General features: G+C 42.8%; 2 protein-coding genes across 3 annotated transcripts in view; both read right to left on the reverse strand.

Annotated features, from left to right (window-relative positions):
- The window catches only part of rab35b (RAB35, member RAS oncogene family b), a 761,740-nt gene that overhangs the window by 231,316 nt on the left and 504,497 nt on the right, over positions 1-25,927 (reverse strand). The window lies entirely within an intron of this gene.
- ift122 (intraflagellar transport 122 homolog (Chlamydomonas)) overlaps positions 1-25,927 on the reverse strand; it is a 48,657-nt gene that overhangs the window by 20,491 nt on the left and 2,239 nt on the right. For both annotated transcript variants that reach the window (XM_079827828.1, XM_079827829.1), the window contains exons 3-14: positions 22,344-22,428; positions 22,182-22,260; positions 21,940-22,016; positions 21,447-21,513; positions 17,384-17,530; positions 13,955-14,030; positions 10,605-10,796; positions 9,816-9,954; positions 9,495-9,697; positions 2,601-2,738; positions 1,541-1,705; positions 1,227-1,424 (exon numbers count right to left, since the gene is read on the reverse strand). In XM_079827828.1, coding sequence (XP_079683954.1) covers positions 1,227-1,424; positions 1,541-1,705; positions 2,601-2,738; positions 9,495-9,697; positions 9,816-9,954; positions 10,605-10,796; positions 13,955-14,030; positions 17,384-17,530; positions 21,447-21,513; positions 21,940-22,016; positions 22,182-22,260; positions 22,344-22,428 — 1,566 coding nt within the window. The remainder of the gene's footprint in view (positions 1-1,226; positions 1,425-1,540; positions 1,706-2,600; positions 2,739-9,494; positions 9,698-9,815; positions 9,955-10,604; positions 10,797-13,954; positions 14,031-17,383; positions 17,531-21,446; positions 21,514-21,939; positions 22,017-22,181; positions 22,261-22,343; positions 22,429-25,927) is intronic.

The raw sequence follows: 25,927 nt of genomic DNA on the forward strand, positions 1-25,927 counted from the left end.
AGTCAGCTCACACTGAATCCTTCACTATTCTCAAAAGGACCCCATGCGGACAAGATGCTTTCAAAGCTGCTGGTTTACATTTTTTTATTTACAGAAACTAGGAGTGGCATTATATACAAATAATTAAATCAAATTATTTTGCAGAATAAAATTAACCACTTACACCCTGAACGCATTTTTTTATGATTTCACATCTAAGTGGCATACTTAAAAGTAATAGCTTATAACTCTACAAAAAAAAAACAAGATATGTAGTGCATGGTGAATAGAAAACCTTTCAAAAATTTTTACATCACTACCCAGAAAACCCAGAAAAAGTGATGCAATTCATTGATTTATTTTGTTATTATTAATGATTGACATGATGACTATTAGAAAGTATATATGGACGCTCATAAGATCAAGTTTGGACTTGTGCACAATCATGTCAGCTGCATCTGAGCCAAATTTGGTGTTGATATCTCAAAGCAATCAAAAGTTATGGCATTTGGAAACAAGGTAGCCTTTTTTTTATCAAAAGTCCAAAAAAAACCTCTACAAACAAGAGATATGAGTGTTTTACTGAACATAAGAACTACTTACATGTGTAAACGCCGCAATAAAGCATTTTATAATTACATAGAATAAGTAATAAGTAATAAGATCCTGGTCGATAAGTGATGATTTATCAGAGTGCTCTCCTATTCTATGGCGCATGATAAATCGAGACCTGTCAATCAGGGCGATCAGCCCAATCCAAGCCCTCTCCAGCTGTAAGAGCCATACCCACCCTCCTCACCCGAGATCCAGTTTCCATTGGTTGAACTTTCAAATGACGCTGAGTCATGATCACGATCATGGGAGTAAGCATGTCTCACCATATAAGCATGTCTGAGGATTTTCATATTATGTTGTGTTTGGGCTCTTTTGAATCGGGACAACTTACTCTAAACCTGCCCCCCGTTGGCCCGGAACTGGGCCACTCCAAGTTTAAGTGGTTAGACTAAGTTTCGGAGTAATATCATTGTGATCAGAGCTCTGACATGTTTTTTGGACAGGATTGTTGTTCCAGGACCAACAAAACATGTTGATCATGAACCATTTATCCGTGAAATCAGGAGGGCTGAAATGATGTCTTTACAAATGGAATTTTGGAAACATTTAGAAGAATAATTCTGAATGTATTTTCTCATCCCCAGTGCCACTGACTTTACTTCTGTGGATGTTATTCACGCCGTCTCTCGTACCTGAGGCACCTCCACCGCGGCCATAGAGTAGACGTGAAGGCAGAAGATCTTGGATCCGTTGTAACCCACGACGAAGCCCTGCAGCTTCTGCTGGTGCACCGGGAAGTTACTGGCCTTGATGTTCAGATAGCCACTGCCGGAGAAGCACAGCATGTCCTCACACTGCGTGTTCCACGCCACGCTGTTGGCATTGGGCTCCTGCGACACAGACAGAAGGCATTCGGCTGACTGGATTCAGTGTGAGTGTGTGTGTGTGTTTTTAGCTCCAGGATTCAGACTGGAGCTAAAGCGGGATCTCCTCACGCGAGCCTGACCTGGAAGAGCAGCTCTTTGGTGTGAATGTCGTACACCAGGCATGTGTTGTGTTCGTCCACCACGGCCAGTTTGCTGCGTGACGTGCTCATGTCCAGACAGCGCACAGACGTGTTCTGCTTCAGCAGCGTGATGGCGAACGGGTTATCCACAAAGATCTTCAGGATCTGCACACATCAAGAGATCTCACACACAGCGCCCAATCTGAACATGCAACTATACATGCAGAGACGGAGGAAATAACACTGCATTCACACACACAGAGACACACAGAGAGACACACACACAGGGGAACACACTCACTCACACACACACACACACACACTCACACTCACACTCACACAGAGCCACACACGCAGAGAGACACACACGCAGAGAGACACACACAGACACACACGCACAGAAAAACACACTCACACATGCACGCACACAGACACACACACACACACACACACACACGCACACAGACACACACACGCACACATATACATTCACACACACAGAGACACACACACGCACACAGAGACACAATCACACACACACACAGAGACAAACACAATCACACACATACAAAGACACACAGACACACACATATATACACTCACACAGACACACACACACACACAGAGACACAATCACACACACACAGAGACAAACACAATCACACACATACACAGACGCACGCATATATACACTCACACACTCACTCATACTCACACACACATACAGCAGCAGACACACAGTTAAAAGAAAAGCTTCTATATAAAGGCTCATGGAATCATTTTATGGATTTAGTTTGAATGAATTGTGTTTTAATTAATTTTTATTTTGAATTAAATTTCATGAATTAAATGGCTCATAAACATACTTTATAACTATAAAAACATTGAAATACCCCATTAAACATGACAGTATAATGGGATCATTTAAGACGTTTCTCCCTATATAGAACCTTTTTGGCATGAAGGGTTCAGAACCCTAGAGTTCTATATAGAACTAAAGATTTTTGTCTGAGAGTGCATTAACAAAATGCATTAGACAGTCTCAGTAAATATAACATACAGCTCCGTTCTTCAGTCCCACCAGAAGCCCCTCTCGTCCCGCCGGGCCGCCGATCACTTTGATGTAGCGAATGAGAGACTCCATCAGCCACTCTTTCTCTTTGACAGCGGTGAAGGACAAACACTGCAGCCTCTTTTCCTAAACACACAGACACACACACAGGTTACAAAATTAAACTGATTCTCACTTTCTAACTTCTTAAAATTATTGTGCATTACAGTTTTTTTTATTCGCTTTGGTACTATTTTCAAAAGTAAGGTGTACATTTTCAAAACTCTTAGTGCAAAAATCCAAACTGATCACACTTGTAACACAGCAAGTCATTCTTTCAAAACCTGATCTCATGCTTTCATTCAGTTGCACATATTTTCAGTCCATATAATCATTGTTTCAAACACAAGATTATTATAATATGTAATGAGAACAGTTGGTTTAATCACCGGAAACACAACAGTGTGATCTTCTTTCAGTTTAGTACTTTTAACAATCAGTTCATCCAACAGAAAACAATGCAAGATACATGTTTCAAATCTCCCTCGTTGCTGAATTATCTACATTAACAGAGGCTACATTTGCCTCATTAGAAAATACACTTACATTACCTAACTTATGTCATTAAATCCATAACGTTTGTAATAGTATTATTAAGTGTTATCAAAAGGTGTGATGAAGTTATGACACAGCCATGAGGCTCTGTGCTATAACAGAGTTTGCTGCCAATACAGTAAATGTTCTCACTGTACCATATGACTGAATCTATAGTTGAGCTTTTTAAGGGTGAGTTACAGTAATGTGGCAGACTCTACCATGGTAATCTGTTTACAGTATCACATGGCATACATACTGTAATGTAAAATGCTATATTTGATGCCATCTGTCGCCCTTCTTCTGATTTCTGATTAGTCTGATGCTACACCGTCATTGACTATTTCCTCTCCCTTATACTCTTATAATCTGTCTGGGTATAGGTAGGCGTAATGGTTACAAGCTATACAAACTGTATATTCTCTCCCCTTACGCTAACACTAACCCTAACCCCTAAACCTACCCATCACACAAAAGTTTCTGCATTTTTACATTTTCAACAAACAAAAAAACACATTCTGTATTTATAAGTTTCCTCATGGCCATGGGGAAAAAAAAATGTCCCCGCAAGGACAAGGATTTAGGATATTCCCATTTTTATGGGGCCAGTTTACCAGGCCACACACACACACACACACTTTGACAAAGTAGTTATAATCTAAGATAAATCGCTTGTGATGTAAAAAGAATTCATTACATATGGTTATCCATATCGGAAATTGCAAACAAAGTAGAAACTATGTCTATATAATCAATATCTATAGAAATCTATAGGTGTACCAAATGATTAATTGATTAACCATTAAGATCAGTTGGATTAAATAATAGACAAATGTTTTAAAGTGAACGAGAAGAGATGCAAATCAAAAGTTTGATAGTAAGAGCTGTATGAAAGGCAGTTACTGTGAATGAAACATTTATAAAGAGGAAACACTTATTTTGTGTAGTGAAAAGGATACTTTGTGGTTTTGTGTATTGTATTAACACATTTGAAAATATGCTGAAATGTTTGAAAAAAAGTCCACTTTTGATGATCTGTTGTGATATTAGCACTATGAGTTTTGAAAATGTACACCTTGGTTGTGAAAATAGTACCAAAGCGAATAAAAAAAACTGTAAATAACAAATTGATGATGCATTTTGTCATTTTTGATCACTTTATGCTTTTGCTGTAGGGAGAAGAGCAGCAGCAAGATCCTGGCAAACACCTGCATTTGTGTTTATGGATGAAAGAGAGTTATAAGTGTTCGAATGAGAACATGAACTAAAAATGAGGAGATGAATGTTTAACTGTTCCTTTAACTTTAGTTCTTATTCAGTCAGTCATGTTCGATGTTATGTTGATATTGGCATATAGGGGTCTCACTTGGGAGCCCAATCACCTTTTACTAGTAAGAGTAGTAATAGTAACGGGCCAATGGATATTGGTCAGTGAGATTTGCATGCTGAGCCACTCCTACCCGGACATGAGGGTATATAAGGCCGACTCGCACTCACTCATTCATACTTTGCTTCGGATCTGAAAGGTACAGCGATCACTCTCTTCCACTCATCCTTTGACACAAGCTGATTCCTGATCGAAGAAAGAGCAAAAATTCCCATTCTAATAGAGATGTTCCAGAGATCTCTCCTGCCAGTGTGAAGGCGCATTCAGCAGCGATTCGCTTCCTGGAAGAGCATTACATGGTTAAGTGCAGTGTTTCATCCCTCAGCGCTTCGGCACATAAGAGCAGATTTCCCTGAAAGGGCAAGCACAGGCAGCAAGTATCTTTTTAAAGATGTCTTTCCATTCATGTGTTCCTGGATGCGGTCATTTTCTGGTTTCATCTGATGTCCACGACCGGCATCTCAAATGTCTGGGACATGCAGAGAAAGAGTTTGTGAATCGTTGTTGGAAAACCATGTTGGTATTCAGGTCGTGACTCTCCTTTTTTGTGAAGGTACAAGTCCCCTCTGCTGTTATCCAGCCCGTCACTGCTTCTCATAGCAGAGCCGCGGGTCTGGTTAACACTTTGGGAGACCTGAGAGTTACAGTGGGAGCTCTTCCACCGGGCCAGCCCCCACGGACCTCCCACTCCTCTAGCGGCATGCCATGTGCCGTCGAGCTGCCGAGTGATGGCGTGGGACCCTCTCGTGGGGGACCCTGTGTGTCATTCGGTGCTCTGGATGAAGATCAGATGTCAATCGATGCATTGGAGAGAGGGCTATTGTCCTCTGGAGAGGATGGTATAGCTGAGCTTCCCCCTCAGGGGTGATTGCTCACGCTGAATCAGATTCAGAGTTGACGACCATGCTTGTCCTGGCCGCCGTGGGCATCGGACTCTAGTGGAACCCTCCACCTTGTCTTGTGCTCGAGGTTGGATACGCACAACCGACGCAACGTCATAGAATGTCTCTGAACAGATTCACACCCACTTTTAGGGGAAAATAAACTAGACTCCCATAGACTTCTCTACAAAATAGCGGCACAGAACAACGTCCATACACGGTTGGCAGGCTTGAATAACTTAAGAAATCACCAATATTAAACATGTCAAGTAATTATATGTCCACCCTGCCTGCCATAGAGTGTGAAAGATACATCCACACACCTAATTTGGTCAATTTAAAAAACATGTCCCTTCATTCTCCCACCGTCAAATTGGTGTAACAACCCCACCCAGTGACCAGAGGTGTCTTACCCGGACATTTACACGTACCTTATCGAGTCACCAGGTAAGCCAGTGAATGATTTTACTTCCTTTTTGAATCATGAAGTACGGATGATGCTATCGGAAGCTAAGTCAGGCTAGTTAACTATGGCTGGACAGAAAAGTGCTCTCAGTACTCTAAATATAAAGACATAATATATACATTTAAAGATGTTTACTAGCAAAAACGAAGTAAAATCATTCAAATATTACACCAATTTGACGCTGGGAGAATTGAGAGACATGTTTATAAATTGACCAAATTAAGTTTGTGGATGTATCTTTCACGCTCTTGGCAAGCAGGCTGGACATATAATTACTTGACATGTTTAATCTGAGTGATTTCTTAAGTTCTTCAAGCCTTGCCGGCTGTGTACGGACATTGTTTTGTGCCGCTATTTTGTATGGAAGTCTATGGGAAGTCTAGTTTATTTTCCCCTAAAAAGGGGCGTTGACGAAATTAACAGTTAAGTTCCCGGATGTGCCGGTAGTCTGTATGCTTGGTTCAAATATGGCGCACGGTTCACAGCTGCCTCTGTGCAAGTGCATGAGGAGGTTCAGAAGTCGTGGAAGGCTCCTTTTACTGCCCAAATCCGCTCTGCAGCCTCCTCCACTCTCACTACCCACTGGGGCCACCAAGGGTTACGTGGCGATTCCACATGTGGAGTGTGCAGTTGCGGTGCATTTATGGTCCATCAGGCACATGCTCTGAAAGAGCTGCACAAAGGTAGTTCTGAGCCGGGGTTAATGCAGGAACACCGACTGACCTCACCCTCCGTCAGACGATGTTCACCTTGGTTGTCCAGTAAGTCCATCTCTGGCTGGACCTGGCTGAGATGAAGGGCGTCGAAAGTACGCTTTCTCAATGCCCCCATCTCCCAGGCCAGCCTCTTCAGCAACACTGTCGAGAACTTTGCCCAGTAGTTCCCTTCAGTCCAGAAACAGACTGAGGCCATAAAGCATCCTGCCCTGGTATGACGACACGACCACCAGGCCACTGCGGGCTGGCATCCCCTTGCGGCGTCTCCGTCGAGGGCCGGTGGAGAATCTTCAGTTTGAGGTTATTTCTGTTCCCACTTTTTCAATTAAAGAGCAGTTTCCAGCCTCTGGGCCATACAGGGCATGGTATGGCAGTGAGCGACGCCCCCGCTTTCTCATGCTCAGCCCCCCCCCCCCCCCCCTTCTTTCATCACCGGCAGGGAGTTTGAATTTCAAGGACGCACTCCCTAGCCAGTCCCTCACAGGACCCATATAGCCAGGTAAGTGTGACACCACACTCACTGCTTCTACTTCGGGATACTATGCTTCCCGGGTTAGGCCCCGGCACTCTCTGTGGTGCCACTCGCGTGGGGCATGGCTTCCCAGCCCATCCTGCTGACTCATTCGAACAATCAGACTAGGCTACGCGATTCAGTTTGCCAGGCATACCCCCAGGTTCAGCGGCGTCCTATTTACCTCTGTGGCAAACCGAGACACCCCTGTCCTGCTTGCGGAGATTGCGGTCCTGTTGGTAAAGGACGCAATAAAGCCTGTCCCTCCAGCAGAGATGAAGTCAGGGATGAAGTTTTACAGCCTGTACTTCATCATATCCAAGAAAGGCGGTGGGTTGCGGCCAATCTTGCATCTGCGTGTCTTGAATCGGGCTCTTTAAAGTCGTCTGAAGCTAGGCTCTTTCCCTGGGCAGTTTCTGCTCTGTCCTGTCTCTCCATGGTAGTAGTTCCATTCCTGGCTAGGCAGGACGTACTGCAGAGATCTTCCATATGTAGCACTGCCCCACGGGTCAGTCCACATGTGTATATTCACTGCACGTTACCTCCCTTCGGCAGGGTGTGGCCTCCATAACGACCCTCTCCATTCGACTAGGCACACTTCCCCTGCGTTAACAATACCTGTCGTGGCTGAAAAATATGAGAATTCCTGAGAAACATCACGAGAAGTGGAACAGCAGCTACGACGGTCTCCAGGGTAAACCCTGTCCCTTCCATCTCCTGGATATGGAGGCTATTTTCTCTTGGGCTTACATGGGGCTCTGGGTAGGTTACGACTATATGAAGGCAGTTGCCAAAAGGGAACGCTACAGCTTGCCAGCATCTAAGTCTCCGACACTTGCAACACAGTTCAGAGGCTGTGGCGCTTTACATAGGGACCCCAATACGTCAGTATCGACATTACATTGAACGTGACTAAGTGAATGGGAGCATCTCGGTTACTGGTATTCCTCCTGCCACAACCCTGAACCATCGCTGAATGGGCAGGGATCCCTGTCTCGGCTCCTCAGCAAAACATGAATGAGGGAGTGCGAGTCAGCCTTATATACCCGTATGTCCAGGTAGAAGTGGCTCAGCAAGCAAATCTCACTGGCCAATATCCATTGGCTTTTGTTACCAGTAGAAGGTGATTGGGCTCCAAAGTGAGACCCCAATATGTCAGTATAGACGTAACGTCTCGGTTCCCGCCTTAAGGGAACAAGGGCTACATCAGTAACCGAGTAAGTATTCAAACTACAATGTACATATTGATGGGATCAGCCTTTACAGGCTCATTTGGACAAAACACATTATGTGTGTGTGATTGTGTTTGTTTTTGTGATTTATGAGGACACAAATTTGTATAAATTACACGGGTATTACACTGGGACATTTCATATTTCATATTTAAAATAGTTAAAAAAAAATACTAAACAATGTTTTATTAAAAATGTAAAAATGTAGAATGTTTCCTGTGATGGGTTTAGTGGTTGGGGTAGTGAAGGGGGATAGAATTTACAGTTTGTACAGTATAAAAACCATTACGTCTATGGAATGTCCTCACTTAGATAGCAAAACAAACCTGTGTGTGTGTGTGTGTGTGTGTGTGTGTGTGTGTGTGTGTGTGTGTGTGTGTGTGTGTGTGTGTGTGTGTGTGTGTGTGTGTGTGTGTGTGTTTTGAACAGGCTGCTTCATGTCACAAGAGAGCGGGTCAACATCTGACCTGACCGCAAAACACAGAGTTTCAGTCATGTAGAGTTGAGCGTTTGATCGGGCTCTGATAATGTTGCGCTTCTTTCATATGAGGTCATACACTGACAGTGTGTATTCTGTCACAATGAGCCCTGTTATTAGAACCATCAAGATGTTTATCATCGTGACGCTTTCGTTACTATATAGCAGAAAATCTCATTTTGGTAAAAAATAAAGTATTCATAGATGATGGTAGGATTTAATTTTAGCTGATTTAATTGAAAAATGGTCATGTCCAAATGTGATGTTGCTCACGAGACTCGTTGTGAGAGCAGAATAAACAGAAAAACAAGAACCCAAAAGAGCTGGTCAATGTCATCCCAAAAACACCACATGACAGAACTGCACTGACGGATAAAACCAGATGGGAAACACTGCTCTTGGTCTTCTTCATAAAAAGTTTCTTATGGTTGAGGGGAAAAACAAAGTTTACTACATAGTGAGAAGAAAAAGAACAAAAATCATCACTGGTCACTTTGACAAATTCTTCTTAGGTAATAAAAATTAGACGCATTATGGAGCATTCACTGATCGATCTGATGTAACGTCACATGATTTGGCACGTGCAGTACGTCCAGGAAACGGTCACATGACTTTAGTAGTGTTAGGACAGTCTTTACCTGACAGAGGATGATGTGCTGTGAGCAGACGACCAGCAGGTTGCACTCGAAGCGTTTGCAGATCTTCTCTTTTATCCGGTAGTGCATGTCGTTGGAGTCGTCGGAATAAAGTTCATAGATCAGGATCTTCTCAGGAAGCTGAATGGCCAGTCGGCTACGGTAGATGGCGATCTTCTTCACCAACTCACGACATTTTATTCGCACTGTCAGGGGAAATTGGGAAAAATTCAAGAAAGCTGAGACAAAGAAACAGATGGACCACAGCAAGGAACAGGGATACGAGGAAGAAAAGAAAAAGATTTGACAACAGTGGAGTGGCACCTTTCTGCTCGGTGATGAGGTGCTGCACGATGACGTCAGTCATACTGTCCCTGTAGGCATAGCGGTCCTTATATAAGCCATGAACCGTGCTGAAGATGAGCTGGAAGAACGCGATGGTGCCATCCTGACAGCCTAACACCTGCAGGACACCAAAGACTCAGAGACCAAAGAGCTTCTGAAGCACATTACACACCTCTGAGAGAGGGCTAATAATACTGCAAATCATGCCCCAAAGTATGTGAAAGACTGCGACTGCTTTATAAAACACAGTTTGAGAGAGAAGCAGAGTTGTGATTTGCAGCCCAGTGTTTGTCATCTCATTTTCTGATTAAACATGCACTGTAAGATTTTACACCTTTAATCCGTCTACTATTAATAAACGACTGCCTTAAATAGAGGCGAGTGAGAACAGCAGACACAGGCGTTCATTCAGCGAAATCTCACAAACTCTGTCAACAACTTGTCACATTTCACCCACAATATTATATTTTGCTTCTAAAAAAATCAAGTCTATTTTAGGACCATTAAGGTTGTGACATTATGTTTTAAGCTAATAAAACAAAGAAAGTAAGTTATATTATTTGAATTATAATGTATTGATGCATTGTTGTGCTACCTTGAATTTAATGATTTATAATTGTGTATTACAGTAATGAATATAATGTAATCACCATTATTAGTTATTTTACCTGATTTTTGTGATGAAATGTGAACCAGACATATTTTTGTAGATTCACTGACTGCCCTTTTAAATGAATATTTCCATGAATAAGTGACAAAGTCTCTGACCACATAATTTGAGTCTGGCTTGACGCGGCAGGTCCAAACCCAGGAGCTCTGCTCGCCGACGGTGCCGAGCCGAACGCCGTCTTTAGTGTAGAGCGAAGCCTGTTTGTCTGAGCCGCCCATCACAATGTACTCGCCCTTCGAGAAGAAGCTCACGCAGCAGGGGTCAAAGTTCAGCTGCCGGTCCTTCCCGATCTGACAAAAACACAAGCGTTCATTTGAGCAAGAGGAAACATGCACTCTGTGATCTCTGACTTCAGCATTAAACCCCATCTAAACTCCAGCTCTGATGGAGCGAGAGCCAGGATCAACACTATGCATATGATTTTTTTTTATTCATGTAACACAAATCTGTGAACAGCAAATAAAGTAAATTAATGACAAATGTCTTTGGAAGAAAAAAGCATGTTGAAAAATGCATTGCTTGTATTTTCATGCCACATACAGTGCATCTGGAAAGTATTCACAGCGCTTCACTTTTTCCACATTTTATTATGTTACAGCCTTATTCCAAAATGGATTCAATTAATTATTATCCTCAAAATTCTACAAACAATTCCCCATAATGACAACGTGAAAAAAGTTTGCTTGAAATCTTTGCAAATGTATTAAAAATAAAAAACGAAAAAATTCACATGTACATAAGTATTCACAGCCTTTCTTCAAGACTTTGTTGAAGCACCAATTACAGCCTCAAGTCTTTTTGTATGATGCTACAAGCTTGGCACACCAATTTTTGGGCAGTTTCTCCCATTCTTCTTTGCAGGACCTCTCAAGCTCCATCAGGTTGGATAAGGGGCATCGATGCACAGCCATTTTCAGATCTCTCCAGTGATGTTCAATCGGGTTCAAGTCTGGGCTCTGGCTGGGCCACTCAAGGACATTCAGAGTTGTCCCATAGCCACTCCTTTGTTATCTTGGCTGTGTGCTTGTCTCTGTACATTGCTGAATTCATCTTTCCTTCGATCCTGACTAGTCTCCCAGTTCCTGTCGCTGAAAAACATCCCCACAGCATGATGCTGCCACCACCATAATTCACTGTAGGGATGGTATTGGCCAGGTGATGAGCGGTGCCTGGTTTCCTCCAGACATGACGCTTGCCATTCAGGCTAAAGAGTTCAATCTTTGTTTCATCAGACCAGAGAATTTAGTTTCTCGTGGTCTGAGAGTCCTTCAGGTGCCTTTTGGCAAATTCCAGGCTGACTGTCATGTGCCTTTTACTGAGGAGTGGCTTCCGTCTGGCCACTCTACCATACAGGCCTGATTGGTGAAGTGCTGTAGAGATGGTTGTTCTTCTGGAAGATGAATGTGACCATAAGGTTCTTGGTCACCTCCTGACTAAGGCCCTTCTCCCCCGATAGCTCAGTTTGGCCGGGCGGCCAGCTCTCAGTCCTGGTGGTTCCAAATTTCTTCCATTTACGGATGATGGAGGCCACTGTGCTCATTGGGACCTTCAATGCTGCAGAAATTGTTCTGTACCCTTCCCCAGATCTGTGCCTCGATAAAATCCTGTCTCAGAGGTCTACACACTATTCCTTGGACTTCATGGCTTGGTTTGTGCTCTGATATGCACTGTTAACTGTGGGACCTTATATAGACAGGTGTGTGCCTTTCCAAATCATGTAATATCAACTGAATTTATCACAGGTGGACTCCAATCAAGTTGTAGAAAAGACTTCTGCGCACTGCGAACCTCAGCATGCGCTGACCCCGCTCTGTGATTTTAAATGGCCTACCACTTCATGGCTGACTTGCTGTTGTTCCAGTTGAGCGTGGAATATTTAGTAGTGAGGAAATTTCATGAATGGACTTATTGCACAGGTGGCAACCTATCACGGTACCACGCTTGAGTTCACTGAGCTCCTGAGAGCGACCCATTCTTTCACAAATGTTTGTAGAAGCGTCTGCATGCCTAGTGCTTGATTTATACATCTGTGGCCATGGAAGTGATTGGAACACCTGAATTCAATGATTTGGATGGGTGTCCCAATACTTTTGGCAATATAGTGTATTTTAAGGGCAGAAATCCAGCATGGTTGTGTGTTTAAGCTCAAAACATCCTGCATGAATGAATATCCCTCATCAGTGAGACTTTTTCCCTGTGTGTTTTTACAAGCTCTATGAACAGCGCTGTAATGAAGTGTTTGGTCAGACAGCACTGCAGGCCACAACATTACAGTTTCATAATGAGCGCTGCATATTTTCCCTTAATTACTACACTTCCCATGGGCACCTGGGACAGGACATGTATAACGGCTGTAAAGATAATGTTTTCCAGGACGCTGTGCTCCAGATGACTTCTCCTGTTAAACAGCATGTTTCTTGAGACTTTAACATACCATTGTAGAACAGACTTATGGATTGTCAAGTCTGTACCCCATGTATTGGTCCCTATGATCTACTGTATCATATTTACATGGAATCATGACTAACTTAAAGGGTTAGTTCACCCAAAAATGAAAATTCTGTCATTAATTACTTACCCTCACGTCGTTCGACACCCGTAAGACCTCCGTTCATCTTCGGAACAGAAATGAAGATATTTTAATTGAAATCTGATGGCTCTGAAAGGCCTCCATTTCAAAACAAGGCATCATGAAGCTTCGAAGCATTATGAATCAGTGAGCCGAATGATGATTCGGATCGCGTGTCAAACCGGCAAACTGCTGAAATTTGGCGATTCAAACCGCTGATTCGACTCGCTGATTCATAACGCTTCGAAGCTTCATGATGCCTTGTTTTGAAATCGTCATCACTATGTAAGTCGTTATTTAGGGTTTTTTTGCGCACAAAAACTATTGTCGCCGATTCATAAAGTTATTTTAGAACCACTGTAGTGAGATGGACTTGGTAACGACGTCTTTAGTACCTTTTAAGGGTCTTGAGAGTGTAAAGTGCAATTGTGCCAATGGAGGCCTTTCAGAGCCATCAGATTTCAACTAAAATATCTTCATTTCTGTTCCGAAGATGAACGGAGGTCTGACGGGTGTCGAACGACATGAGGGTAAGAAATTAATGACAGAATTTTCATTTTTGGGTGAACTAACCCTTTAACAAGAACTGCTGAATAACATCACTCAAATGTATAACAATTAACCCTCTCTCAACCCAGAATATATCATTACATCACAGCCATGAGCTCATTTAAATGAGCACCCTCACTTGCATATCATCAGCAGCAGTTCAGTGTAATGCAGCATGTCTTGCTCTTGTCAGGTCGTACAGTGGATGGACACGGATTCAGTAAGAGTTTTAAGATGAGGTTTGATTTGCTGAACAGAAACACTGAAAAAGCTCAAATAAAAGACAATATTCAAATAAAAAACTAACAAATCTGAAATCCAGACACCGACCTGTTTCCCACTGAGCTGGTAGAAAGACAGCTTCTGTCCCCAATCAGCCACCGCCAAGATATCGTTGTGTTCATCCCTGAAACACACACACACAAAGCCCAATGTGATGCATACCCATAAACAGCACTGTCCTTTTTTAACCCTTCTGTGATTCTGTAAACTAGGTTCATGGCTGAATCTGAAATCGCCCCCTATACCCTTAAATAGGGCACTATTTCAGTGGACCGCCATTTGTAGTGGTGTCCAAAACCATAGTGGACGTTATCGAGTGCACTCATTCAATACCACATTGCACCGCAATAACAAGTGTACAGCTGATGTACACACAACGGCTGTCCGAATTCACTCACTTGTTTTCATTCACTCCACAAGTGAACTGTATTAGTGGACTAAAGTAGGAAATAGTAAATGAGGGTTTAGGGGGCGATTTTGGATTCAGCCCATGACTCTATAAGCAGTTGAAGCAGGACTGGAGCAGCGGCTCCCCCTGGTGTCTGACGTGATGATTCGTCTTCACTGCTCCGGCTCATGCTCTCACAGAAGCCTTAGCAGATGAACATGATCTGTGTGGAAGGATAAATGCATCTACACTGGAGCGGGAATGTATTTTGATCTATAAATGAGATCATGATAAAAACGCAGATTGTTGTGTGTACTTGTTTGGTTTGCAGCTTTGCACTAAGCACTCTTGTGTTGTGAGATTCCGGCATCCACTTCTCTGGAAGGACGCTGTGGCTGTGTCCAAAACCTGCAAAATACTACCTTCGAAGGACACATTTCAAGGCAGGAAGGCATCTAGACACGTCCGAATGTAATGTTACCTTCACTTCCTGTCTCCTGAGATACCTTCATCTGATCGATTTTCGAAGGCAGCATTTATGTATCCTTCGCTGCCTTTGATATCCCACAATCCTGTGCTTTCTTGCCTAGGTTTTCGGATGCAGCCTGTGTGTGGCTTTCGTGATGTTCACTACAATCTATTTTCACACCTGAAGAAAGTTTGATTTGTTCTGAAACATGGATTAAAATTCCTGCAATGTTGCAATTTCTTCTTGGTTCGGTTCGCGTTCACAAGGAATCATTTATAAACGGACCAAAATGTGTTAATCGAGTCACGTGTGAGTAAATGGCCCTCTCATTGGTCAGTTCATGTGTTTATGTTCAGGAGCCAGTTGCATAAACATAAGACTGTAGTCTAGTCTGACCCAGGCTTACTTTTCGCAATCAAACTAGGCAAAATAAAAAAATAATTTAGACAGAGATCCGGCTCGTCAGGATCGAATTAGGTGATTAAAGCCCATCTCTGAGATGCTCACTAAACACCTTGTAAACTTTGGTATTTGTATGTTTTGGACAGCTGTTCTGAAATATGTTAGTCCGATTAAAGGTGGGGTAAGTGGTATTTCAAAACTGCTTTAGAAAAGTGTCTCGGGCCGAGTACCAAAACAAACGTATAGCCAATCAGCAGTAAGGGGCGTGTCTACTAATGACGGGAAGAAGAGAGCGCTCAGTGCACGTCATTATTCAAAAGAAACGACACAGGACGGACATTAGCCGAATGACAACAGAAAGAGAGAGATGGCAGATAAAAAACAATTTTGGAAGATGTCTGTGGAACAAAAGTAGGCTTACGATCAGGCAAGAACACCAGCAGCCATATCACCCTGTAGCCCAAGACTGGTTTTCCACTGAAGCTAAGCAGGGCTGAACCTGGTTAGTACCTGGATGGGAGACCAACTGGGAAACTAGGTTGCTGCTGGAAGAGGTGTTAGTGAGGCCAGCAGGGGGTGCTCACCCTGTGGTCTGTGTGGGTCCTAACACCCCAGTATAGTGATGGGGACACTATACTGTAACAAGCACCTTCCTTCGGATGAGACGTTAAACTGAAGTCCTGACTCTCTGTGTTCATTAAAATCCCAGGATGTACTTTGATAAAGAGTAGGGGTGTAACCCCGGCATCCTTGCCCAATTTGCCCATTGGCCCCTGTCCATCATGGCCTCCTAATGATCCCCATATATATATGATTGGCTTCATCACTCTGTCTCCTCTCCACCAATAAGCTGGTGTGTGGTGGGCGTTCTGGCGCAATATGGCTGTCGTCGCATCATCCAGGTGGATGCTGCACATTGGCGGTGGTTGAGGAGATTCCCCTCTTCTATATGTAAAGCGATTTGAGTGCCTAGAAAAGCGCTATATAAATGTAACAAATTATTATTATTATTATTATTATTAGAAGAAGAATCAGCTTTCCAGCGCTGGAGAGAATTCAAGGAGCGAAGGCTGAGGATGCTTTATTTCTTCTCGATAGGCGAGTAACATTGGTTTTGTTTTGTTTCACAGAACTAATATATGCTGGCTTTTGCTTGAATATGCTCATGTGTCATGTTTGCTTGCTTGTCCATTTGCGATCGCATTGTCGTTCACTTCAGCGATGATAAAGACCCATTCATTTCCACACCCGATAAACCTGGAGCTTCTAAACCTACTAACTGTCTGTTTCAAGCGTCAGCTCCCAAAGTGTGTCCGAAAAGTAATATATAAACTCCTAATATATGTTTGTTTCCTTTGGTTCCTCTTTTCGTGATCGATATAACCCTCTAATCTTGTCATAATTGTAATATGTGGGTTAGTTGGACTGTCGTGCTCGTGCTATCGAGTTGTTCATGAGAACTGTTTGTGTTTTTGGGATGTAAGGGATGACTTTTTCACTGAACATTCGACCTGGATTACTATAGTAACACACATTGCTTTCACTTATTGATGACATCATACCCTCGGCCGGCTGGCACAGCAGATTCCACCATAGTCGTTGCCTGAGTTACGTTTGTGTGGGGTGGAGCTATCAAAATAGGGGCGTGTTTGGTTTGGTGATTTGAAATATCAACATCGGTTACCAGAAAGCACTTATTAATCAGGCCCACGGATTAACCCATGATTCATTTTGAGAGTCATTAGCAAAACAAACACTCCAGCTTTTCACGCAACATACGTTATTACCCATCATGCACTGTGACATGGGTCGGGTTGGATTGCTTTCTCACCACAGGCTGCTGAATGCTCATTCACGCTGAGAGTATCTCGTTCAGCCGTTTGTTTTGGTGCAGAGCCAAGCGCAATTACATTGTTCATATCTGCCTAATCAAACCGACCCGAATGAAGAGAGAAAATGAGGCAGGTTCTGAAGCAAACGACTGTGAAAATGCTAGAACTCTTTGGGGTCAGCGCACATCTCAGTGTTTACTTGACATTGTTTTTAACAAAAATGAGGGAAGTCGATGTGCTTGTCAAACGTCAGAGAATTACGTCCACAGCAGCATTTCTGAGGTGTTTCATCTAAAGCTTCTGGTGTCACTGTGTATAAATGTTTTCAGCTAAACACATATTCACACTATCAGTAATAAAAACTAGCTCAATTATCTTCATCTTACTTGGACGGGTTCCAGGCGATGGACCAGATGGGCGATGAAGAGCCTCCCGGACGCTCGATCTTCACCTTCTCTTCTCCGTTCTTGTTCCTGATGCTCACCACACCGTTCATCATTCCCAGAGCCAAGTACTGGCCGTCATTCGTCCACCTGAGGTCAGCCATGCACAGCAGACAAACATTCACTCGTTCAGGCTATGTATGCCAGCAACTAAGTCAATAACACAAATCATTCAATCAATAATTAGCTATAAGACATTTAAAGGGGTCACTTATGACGTTCGCATGGTTTTTACATTCAAAAACATCATAATGAATAAGTAATTCTAATAAGGCTATTTTCTACCCTGGTTTTTTCGCCTTTCTCATGGAATGCTCAGATTTTATGGGCGTGCAGCACTGAAGAATTGTAAGTAAACACCCACTGCTATGATTGGATAAGCTTTGCATATTATAATGAGCTCCGTCTCCCCCATGAATATACATGAGGCATTGTTTTGAAAGCGTGTGGGAAACGGCAACCGGAATGATGAATCGCCCACACGGCTCGCAAAAAGTCTTTATCAAACAAACACAATGATTCATCTCATCCACCTGCAATTAATTGGAATGTTATTTTTTTATTACTTGGCCCACCTGATCAGTGGATATAACCGCGAACCGTGCATCACACACACACACACACACACACACACGCATACACGCAGCAACAAGCCTCACTGCAGAGTCAGACAAATCAAAGCATGATCAAAACTTCCGCAATTGTATTTTTCCTTCAAGTCAAGAGAGTGAACAACGCACACCAAGAAAGGAATGGTATTTAACTATTTAAGCCTGTCGCGAGGCCATTGGTAGCCTGTCTCGAAAACACATAGCCCTGGGACGTTGGGTTTTGCAAGCCCTGGCCCGAGTCTGATCACTAATCACAGGACAATGAACCAACAACACCTCAAATAAAGGATTCTCCAGCCTGTGACAACACGCCAAGTTATGTTAAGTTAGACACGTACACAATATCAGTAGATATCAAACGATCTGATTCTGTAACAATGCAATACTGTCACATATTAAAAAAAATGATTTTACTCACACAAGTGTGTTGCTTCATTCATTCATTCATGTAATCTCATCCTGTCTGCAAATCCAGTCTCTTGTTTACAAACGAATCCGTGGAGAAATGAAGGAACAGACGTGCAATGTCTTACCCACGTGAGCTGGATATTAGGGATGCTCATTTCGGTTCATTTTCCCGACTGACAACCGCCACTCATTATCCGATTATTAACCGTTAACTGATAAGATTATAATATTGAATTGGCATTAAATAAAAATACAATTGACGAGTGCCTGTGACCCGTTAAAAATACACTTTTTTTCATTCACGTGCAAACAGCAATATCCAGAACAGAACAACAACAGAACCTGGGCTCACACATTATTATATTTTCACGCATCTGCAGAGTTTCTTACAACAGAGAAAAACTGAATAAAATATAAATAAAAAGCATAAAATAAACAGGCCTACACTAAATATGTTTCACTTAAATATTTACCAAATTAAGATGACAAAACGAAAATGCACTGAATCCGTTTGAAGCTTTGAAGAACCGGAATAGTGTTCTTCCGTCAGACTAAGTTTTTTTCATCAAATAAAAATAGCAGGCCTACCTCAATCCACACCTTATATGGTTTTTATTTTTTTAAAGCTACACTGTGTAATTTTTTTAGTTTATTCTTAGCTAAAAACACTTAGTTCTTTCAAAAATATATGTGCTCATTAATGTATATTTACTCCTTTCACGTAATAAAGTATTCTCGTAAGTTTATAATATGCCATTGAAAATACATACGGGTGAGGGGTTCGAATGCCGGTCGCCATGTTGCCCCTCCATCTTGAAAGTACATTAGCCAAAGAGGGACATACCCGTAAATTCAAGCTTCGCCTTTCGCGTTTTAACACTCGATGGCACCGTGTCGAATGTGGACGAGGTCGAACTGGAGGTGGAAGCCATGTTAATCTTGGACTAAATCGGCCACCATAGGAGTTAAAACGAAATCGGAATTGAGAGGAACAGAAACTAATATTCACTGGATGGTCATATACCTTTTCACCGCTTGATGGTTTGTTTTTATATTCTCTACCCATGTTTACTGATGTTTTTATCTTGTATCTGTGTGTGTCGTAGACACTGTGTTGTGTGTGTATTTTACACTTTGTATCGTTATTCTAGCTTGATAGTGAGTACTAAAAGACATCTTATTTTTTTATATTCATAATGATAAGGTTAGATTTTTTATTACATGTGATTCTGACATGATGTCACTACATGCACTTCTTCTCCGGTCGTCTCGGGTAAATAATGCGTCTTTCAGCTGACCGCGGTGGGCATAGCGCGTTCATGTGTTTTGGGGGCGTGGCTTTGGAAAGAGCCCAGAAGGGAGAAGGTGGAGTGAATGGAAATAATGAGCTGTCTTTAAAACAGTCGTGAGAGGTCTACAGGCACTCAATTTTTATACTTTCTTTTTCAGAGTACTTATATTTTAATTATGTATTGATATATAAATAATGTTTAAGCAAATTTGGAAAAAAAGTTTTTTAACCAAATCTTACCTACCCTACCTTTAAGGTCCTTTCACACTGGACGCGATTTTGACGCGCAAATAATTTGTGCGATGGTTTTATTTTTTGATCAGCTGTTTGTGTAATGAGAGCTTCCACACTGAACGCGAATGTGCTGCGGCGAAAAAACAACATTTATTTTTTCCGTTTCGATGTCGATCTTGTTTTACACTCGCAGCGATAGAAAAGGCTTAAACCAATCACATACAAGGAAACAAAGGTGACGAAATGTCCAATTGATGTCACTAGCCATTCAATGAACATGGCATTTCTCACGAGATTACAGCTGTAGTTGTGTTTGCAGCTGTACAGATGCAGCTGTGTTTGCCCACTATAGGCTACAGAACAGATTACGATATTATAATCAATACGTTGTTTTTTTTCTAACCTAATTGTGTCCGCGACTATAGAAAGTGAATGTGTTTCCGTCAGTACGACTGTGGCACTTAAATGTTTACATTGTGACTCAACTGGAAACATAGCTGGAAACAGCTGCTTCGGATCGATTGGTTCCTGAAGTGTGTTTTGTCTCGTCAGATTTGGTGCTACTGTCTCTGGAGGAGCTCCTCAAATTGTCCCACGGACAATTGAAAGTAAGTGCGGAACCGGCCATGATAAAGTTTTAGCTCCTGTACAAGATTAGCATGATACTCCCCTTCAGACTCTCTGTTCTTTAAGACTGGGTGCACCAAAAACCTTCTTTTCGGTCTTTTAAAGAAAATGAAAAGCTCGTCTCCACTGAATGATGACGTGTCCGTGTTTTCTCAGCTGTCGCCGCGAATGTTTTCGAATGTTGGAGCTCTGAAACGTCGCAAACTCGCGGCTGATGTGAATGGTTTTGACGTGAACTATTCGCACTCGAAATAATCGCTTTTTCCGCTTCGCTTTTTCGTTACGTGTCCGGTGTTAAAGGGCCTTTAAACGGACAATATGAGCATCCCTTCTGGATATTCATTAAAAATAAAGTTCATCCATGCATTCATAATACTGGAATCCGAATGAAGCTCATGCGGTATGTTTATTGCTTGGAAGTTCAATCCGGTTTGCCTCCACGTATGCCTATAATCGGTGGGCGGGGCTATAGAATCAGGCGTTCTTCATCTTCTGTTGAGGCGGCGTTTCACCACACTCTGACGTCATAGCCTGGCACAGTCTGAGATTGAGCGTTTGCTGGGCCTGGTGTCTATAAAAGCTTTTCTTTGACTATCAAGGACATTTTCAGCTCCGAAACTTACAGGATATTCTTATATCACAATTAACTTTTATATATCAAAGGCTGAATGAAAAGTTGATTTCTCAATTCATGACCCCTTTAAGATTCATACAAGACACAAATTCTAAAAAACTATCAGAGGGTAGATTTTTTTAAACATTTCTCTGATGTCTATTTGCAGTAAAATAAATAATTAGGGTTACGTCTTGATTCTCGAATGATGACGTCACTCACCCACAGCACGTGATCTTACTGCTGACTTTGTGTTTGGAGACGGACTTCTGTTCCGGAGACCACAGACCTGCAAACACACACACACACAAACACACACACACAAGACGTCAACACACCTGAAGAGCTTCTGAACCGGCAGTCAGGATTCAACAACACCTTCTCCAGCTGATGGAGTTTGGGTTCCTCGCCACTGTCACATTTTGCTTGGCTTGAGAGACACTTATATTCAGTGACATTATTCAGATCAATTCAGTTCACCAAGTCAATAATGACTCTATTGTCTTTTTAGAGCTGCTTTACAACTGAATTTGTCTCATATTTGATTACGTTTGCATCAGTAGCTGCGTTTATATGAAGCCTGATGATCAGATCAACAGTCAGAATAAAGAAGAGAAGTCAAGAAGTCAATCGTATGGGGTTAATTAATTCTTGCTTCAGTTGTCAATGCGTCACATTCCAGTGGTTTACTGTGTTTATCCAAACACACACTCACCGAAGTCTCCCGAGGAACACGAGGCCAGCTGGTGTGTGACGGGGTTGTACGACACACACTGGATCGAGTCATTGTGACTAAGATACAAAACACAAACACACACCAATATCACTGCAGCTGTGAACACAAGCCTATCCTGATGAATCCTGGCCTGTACGAAATCAAACTTTAATGACATTAGAATTATTCACCAGTCATATTTCAAACTAATCTTGAAATAATAGCTTTGTAACAGTTCTCACGTGTATTTGAGGATGCCCTCCAGTTTTGAGGTCCAGATGATGATGCTTTTATCTGCCGAACCGGATGCAAAGCGTTTTCCTGCAGGAGAGAAGAGGAAACTCATGCACTCACAGACCACAGTAACCACAGACATCATCAAACACGTCTCATGTCATAATCACCATCTTTAGCGTAAGCCACGCAGTAGACGGTGTCTTTGTGTCCCTTCAGCGGCTGTATGAGCGTCCCATCGGCTGTGTCGTACACCTGCACACATCAGACACACACTTCAGTCACTGATCGACAGCACAAGCAGCCCAGTGTGTTTCACTGACAGTCATGTATGATACCTCACTGTTACACTGTTACACTCCTCCACTGTTACACTCCTCCACTGTTACACTCCTCCACTGTTACACTCTTACACTGTTACACTCCTCCACTGTTACACTCCTCCACTGTTACACTCCTCCACTGTTACACTCTTACACTGTTACACTCCTACATCCCCCCACTCTTACACTGTTACACTCCTCCACTCCTCCACTGTTACACTCCTACATCCCCCCACTCTTACACTGTTACACTCCTCCACTCCTCCACTGTTACACTCCTACATCCCCCCACTCTTACACTGTTACACTCCTCCACTCCTCCACTGTTACACTCCTACATCCCCCCACTCCTCCACTGTTACACTCCTACATCCCCCCACTCTTACACTGTTACACTCCTCCACTCCTCCACTGTTACACTCCTACATCCCCCCACTCCTCCACTGTTACACTCCTCCACTGTTACACTCTTACACTGTTACACTCTTACACTGTTACACTCCTACATCCCCCCACTCTTACACTGTTACACTCCTCCACTCCTCCACTGTTACACTCCTCCACTGTTACACTCCTCCACTGTTACACTCTTACACTGTTACACTCCTCCACTGTTACACTCCTCCACTGTTACACTCTTACACTGTTACACTGTTACACTCTTGCACTGTTACATTCTTACACTGTTACACTCCTCCACTGTTACATTCTTACACTGTTACACTCCTCCACTGTTACATTCTTACACTGTTACACTCTTACACTGTTACACTCCTCCACTGTTACACTGTTACACTCTTACACTGTTACACTCTTACACTGTTACACTCCTCCACTGTTACACTCTTGCACTGTTACACTCTTACACTGTTACACTCCTACATCCCCCCACTCTTACACTGTTACACTCCTCCACTGTTACACTCCTCCACTGTTACACTCTTACACTGTTACACTCCTCCACTGTTACACTCCTCCACTTTACACTGTTACACTCCTCCACTGTTACACTCCTCTACTGTTACACTCCTACATCCCCCACTGTTACACTCCTCCACTCCTCCACTGTACACTGTTACACTCCTCCACTGTTACACTCCTACATCCCCCACTGTTACACTCCTCTACTGTTACACTCATACATCCCCCACTGTTACACTCCTCTACTGTTACACTCCTACATCCCCCACTGTTACACTCCTCCACTCCTCCACTGTTACACTCCTACATCCCCCACTGTTACACTCCTCCACTGTTACACTCCTACATCCCCCACTGTTACACTCCTCCACTCCTCCACTGTTACACTCCTACATCCCCCACTGTTACACTCCTCCACTGTTACACTCCTCCACTGTTACACTCTTACACTGTTACACTCCTCCACTGTTACACTTACACTCTTACACTGTTACACTCCTCCACTGTTACACTTACACTCTTACACTGTTACACTCCTCCACTGTTACACTCTTACACGGTTACACTCTTACACTGTTACACTCCTCCACTGTTACACTCTTACACGGTTACACTCCTCCACTGTTACACTCTTACACGGTTACACTCTTACACTGTTACACTCCTCCACTGTTACACTCTTACACGGTTACACTCTTACACTGTTACACTCCTCCACTGTTACACTCCTCCACTGTTACACTCTCACACTGTTACACTCCTCCACTGTTACACTTACACTCTTACACTGTTACACTCCTCCACTGTTACACTCTTACACTGTTACACTCCTCCACTGTTACACTTACACTCTTACACTGTTACACTCCTCCACTCTTACACTCTTACACTGTTACACTCCTCCACTGTTACACTTACACTCTTACACTGTTACACTCCTCCACTGTTACACTCTTACACTGTTACACTCCTCCACTGTTACACTTACACTCTTACACTGTTACACTCCTCCACTGTTACACTCTTACACGGTTACACTCTTACACTGTTACACTCCTCCACTGTTACACTTACACTCTTACACTGTTACACTCCTCCACTGTTAAACTCTTACACTGTTACACTCCTCCAATGTTACACGTTTACACTATTACACTGTTACACTCCTCCACTGTTACACTTACACTCTTACACTGTTACACTCTTACACGGTTACACGCTTACACTGTTACACTCCTCCACTGTTACACTGTTACACTCTTACACTCTTACACTGTTACACTCCTCCACTGTTACACTCTTACACGCTTACACTGTTACACTCCTCCACTGTTACACTGTTACACTCTTACACGCTTACACTGTTACACTCCTCCACTGTTACACTCTTACACGGTTACACTCCTCCACTGTTACACTTACACTCTTACACGGTTACACGCTTACACTGTTACACTCCTCCACTGTTACACTGTTACACTCTTACACTCTTACACGGTTACACTCTTACACTGTTACACTCCTCCACTGTTACACTTACACTCTTACACTGTTACACTCCTCGACTGTTACACTCTTACACGGTTACACTCCTCCACTCTTACACTCTTACACTGTTACACTCCTCCACTGTTACACTTACACTCTTACACTGTTACACTCCTCCACTGTTACACTCTTACACTGTTACACTCCTCCACTGTTACACTTACACTCTTACACTGTTACACTCCTCCACTGTTACACTCTTACACTGTTACACTCTTACACTCCTCCACTGTTACACTTATACTCTTACACTGTTACACTCCTCCACTGTTACACTCTTACACTGTTACACTCTTACACTCCTCCACTGTTACACTTACACTCTTACACTGTTACACTCCTCCATTGTTACACTTACACTGTTACACTCTTACACAGTTACACTCCTCCACTGTTACACGGTTACACTCTTACACTGTTACACTCCTCCACTGTTACACTTACACTCTTACACTGTTACACTCTTACACGGTTACACGCTTACACTGTTACACTCCTCCACTGTTACACTCTTACACTGTTACACTCTTACAATGTTACACTCCTCCACTGTTACACTCTTACACTCCTCCACTGTTACACTTACACTCTTACACTGTTACACTCCTCCACTGTTACACTCTTACACTCTTACACTGTTACACTCCTCCACTGTTACACTGTTACACTCTTACACGCTTACACGGTTACACTCCTCCACTGTTACACTTACACTCTTACACGGTTACACGCTTACACTGTTACACTCCTTCACTGTTACACTGTTACACTCTTACACTGTTACACTGTTACACTCTTACACGGTTACACTCTTACACTGTTACACTCCTCCACTGTTACACTTACACTCTTACACTGTTACACTCCTCGACTGTTACACTCTTACACGGTTACACTCTTACACTGTTACACTCCTCCACTGTTACACTTACACTGTTACACTGTTACACTCTTACACGGTT

Source organism: Gobio gobio (genome assembly GCF_949357685.1).
Source record: "Gobio gobio genome assembly, chromosome: 10".
NCBI classification, from domain to species: Eukaryota; Metazoa; Chordata; class Actinopteri; order Cypriniformes; family Gobionidae; genus Gobio; species Gobio gobio.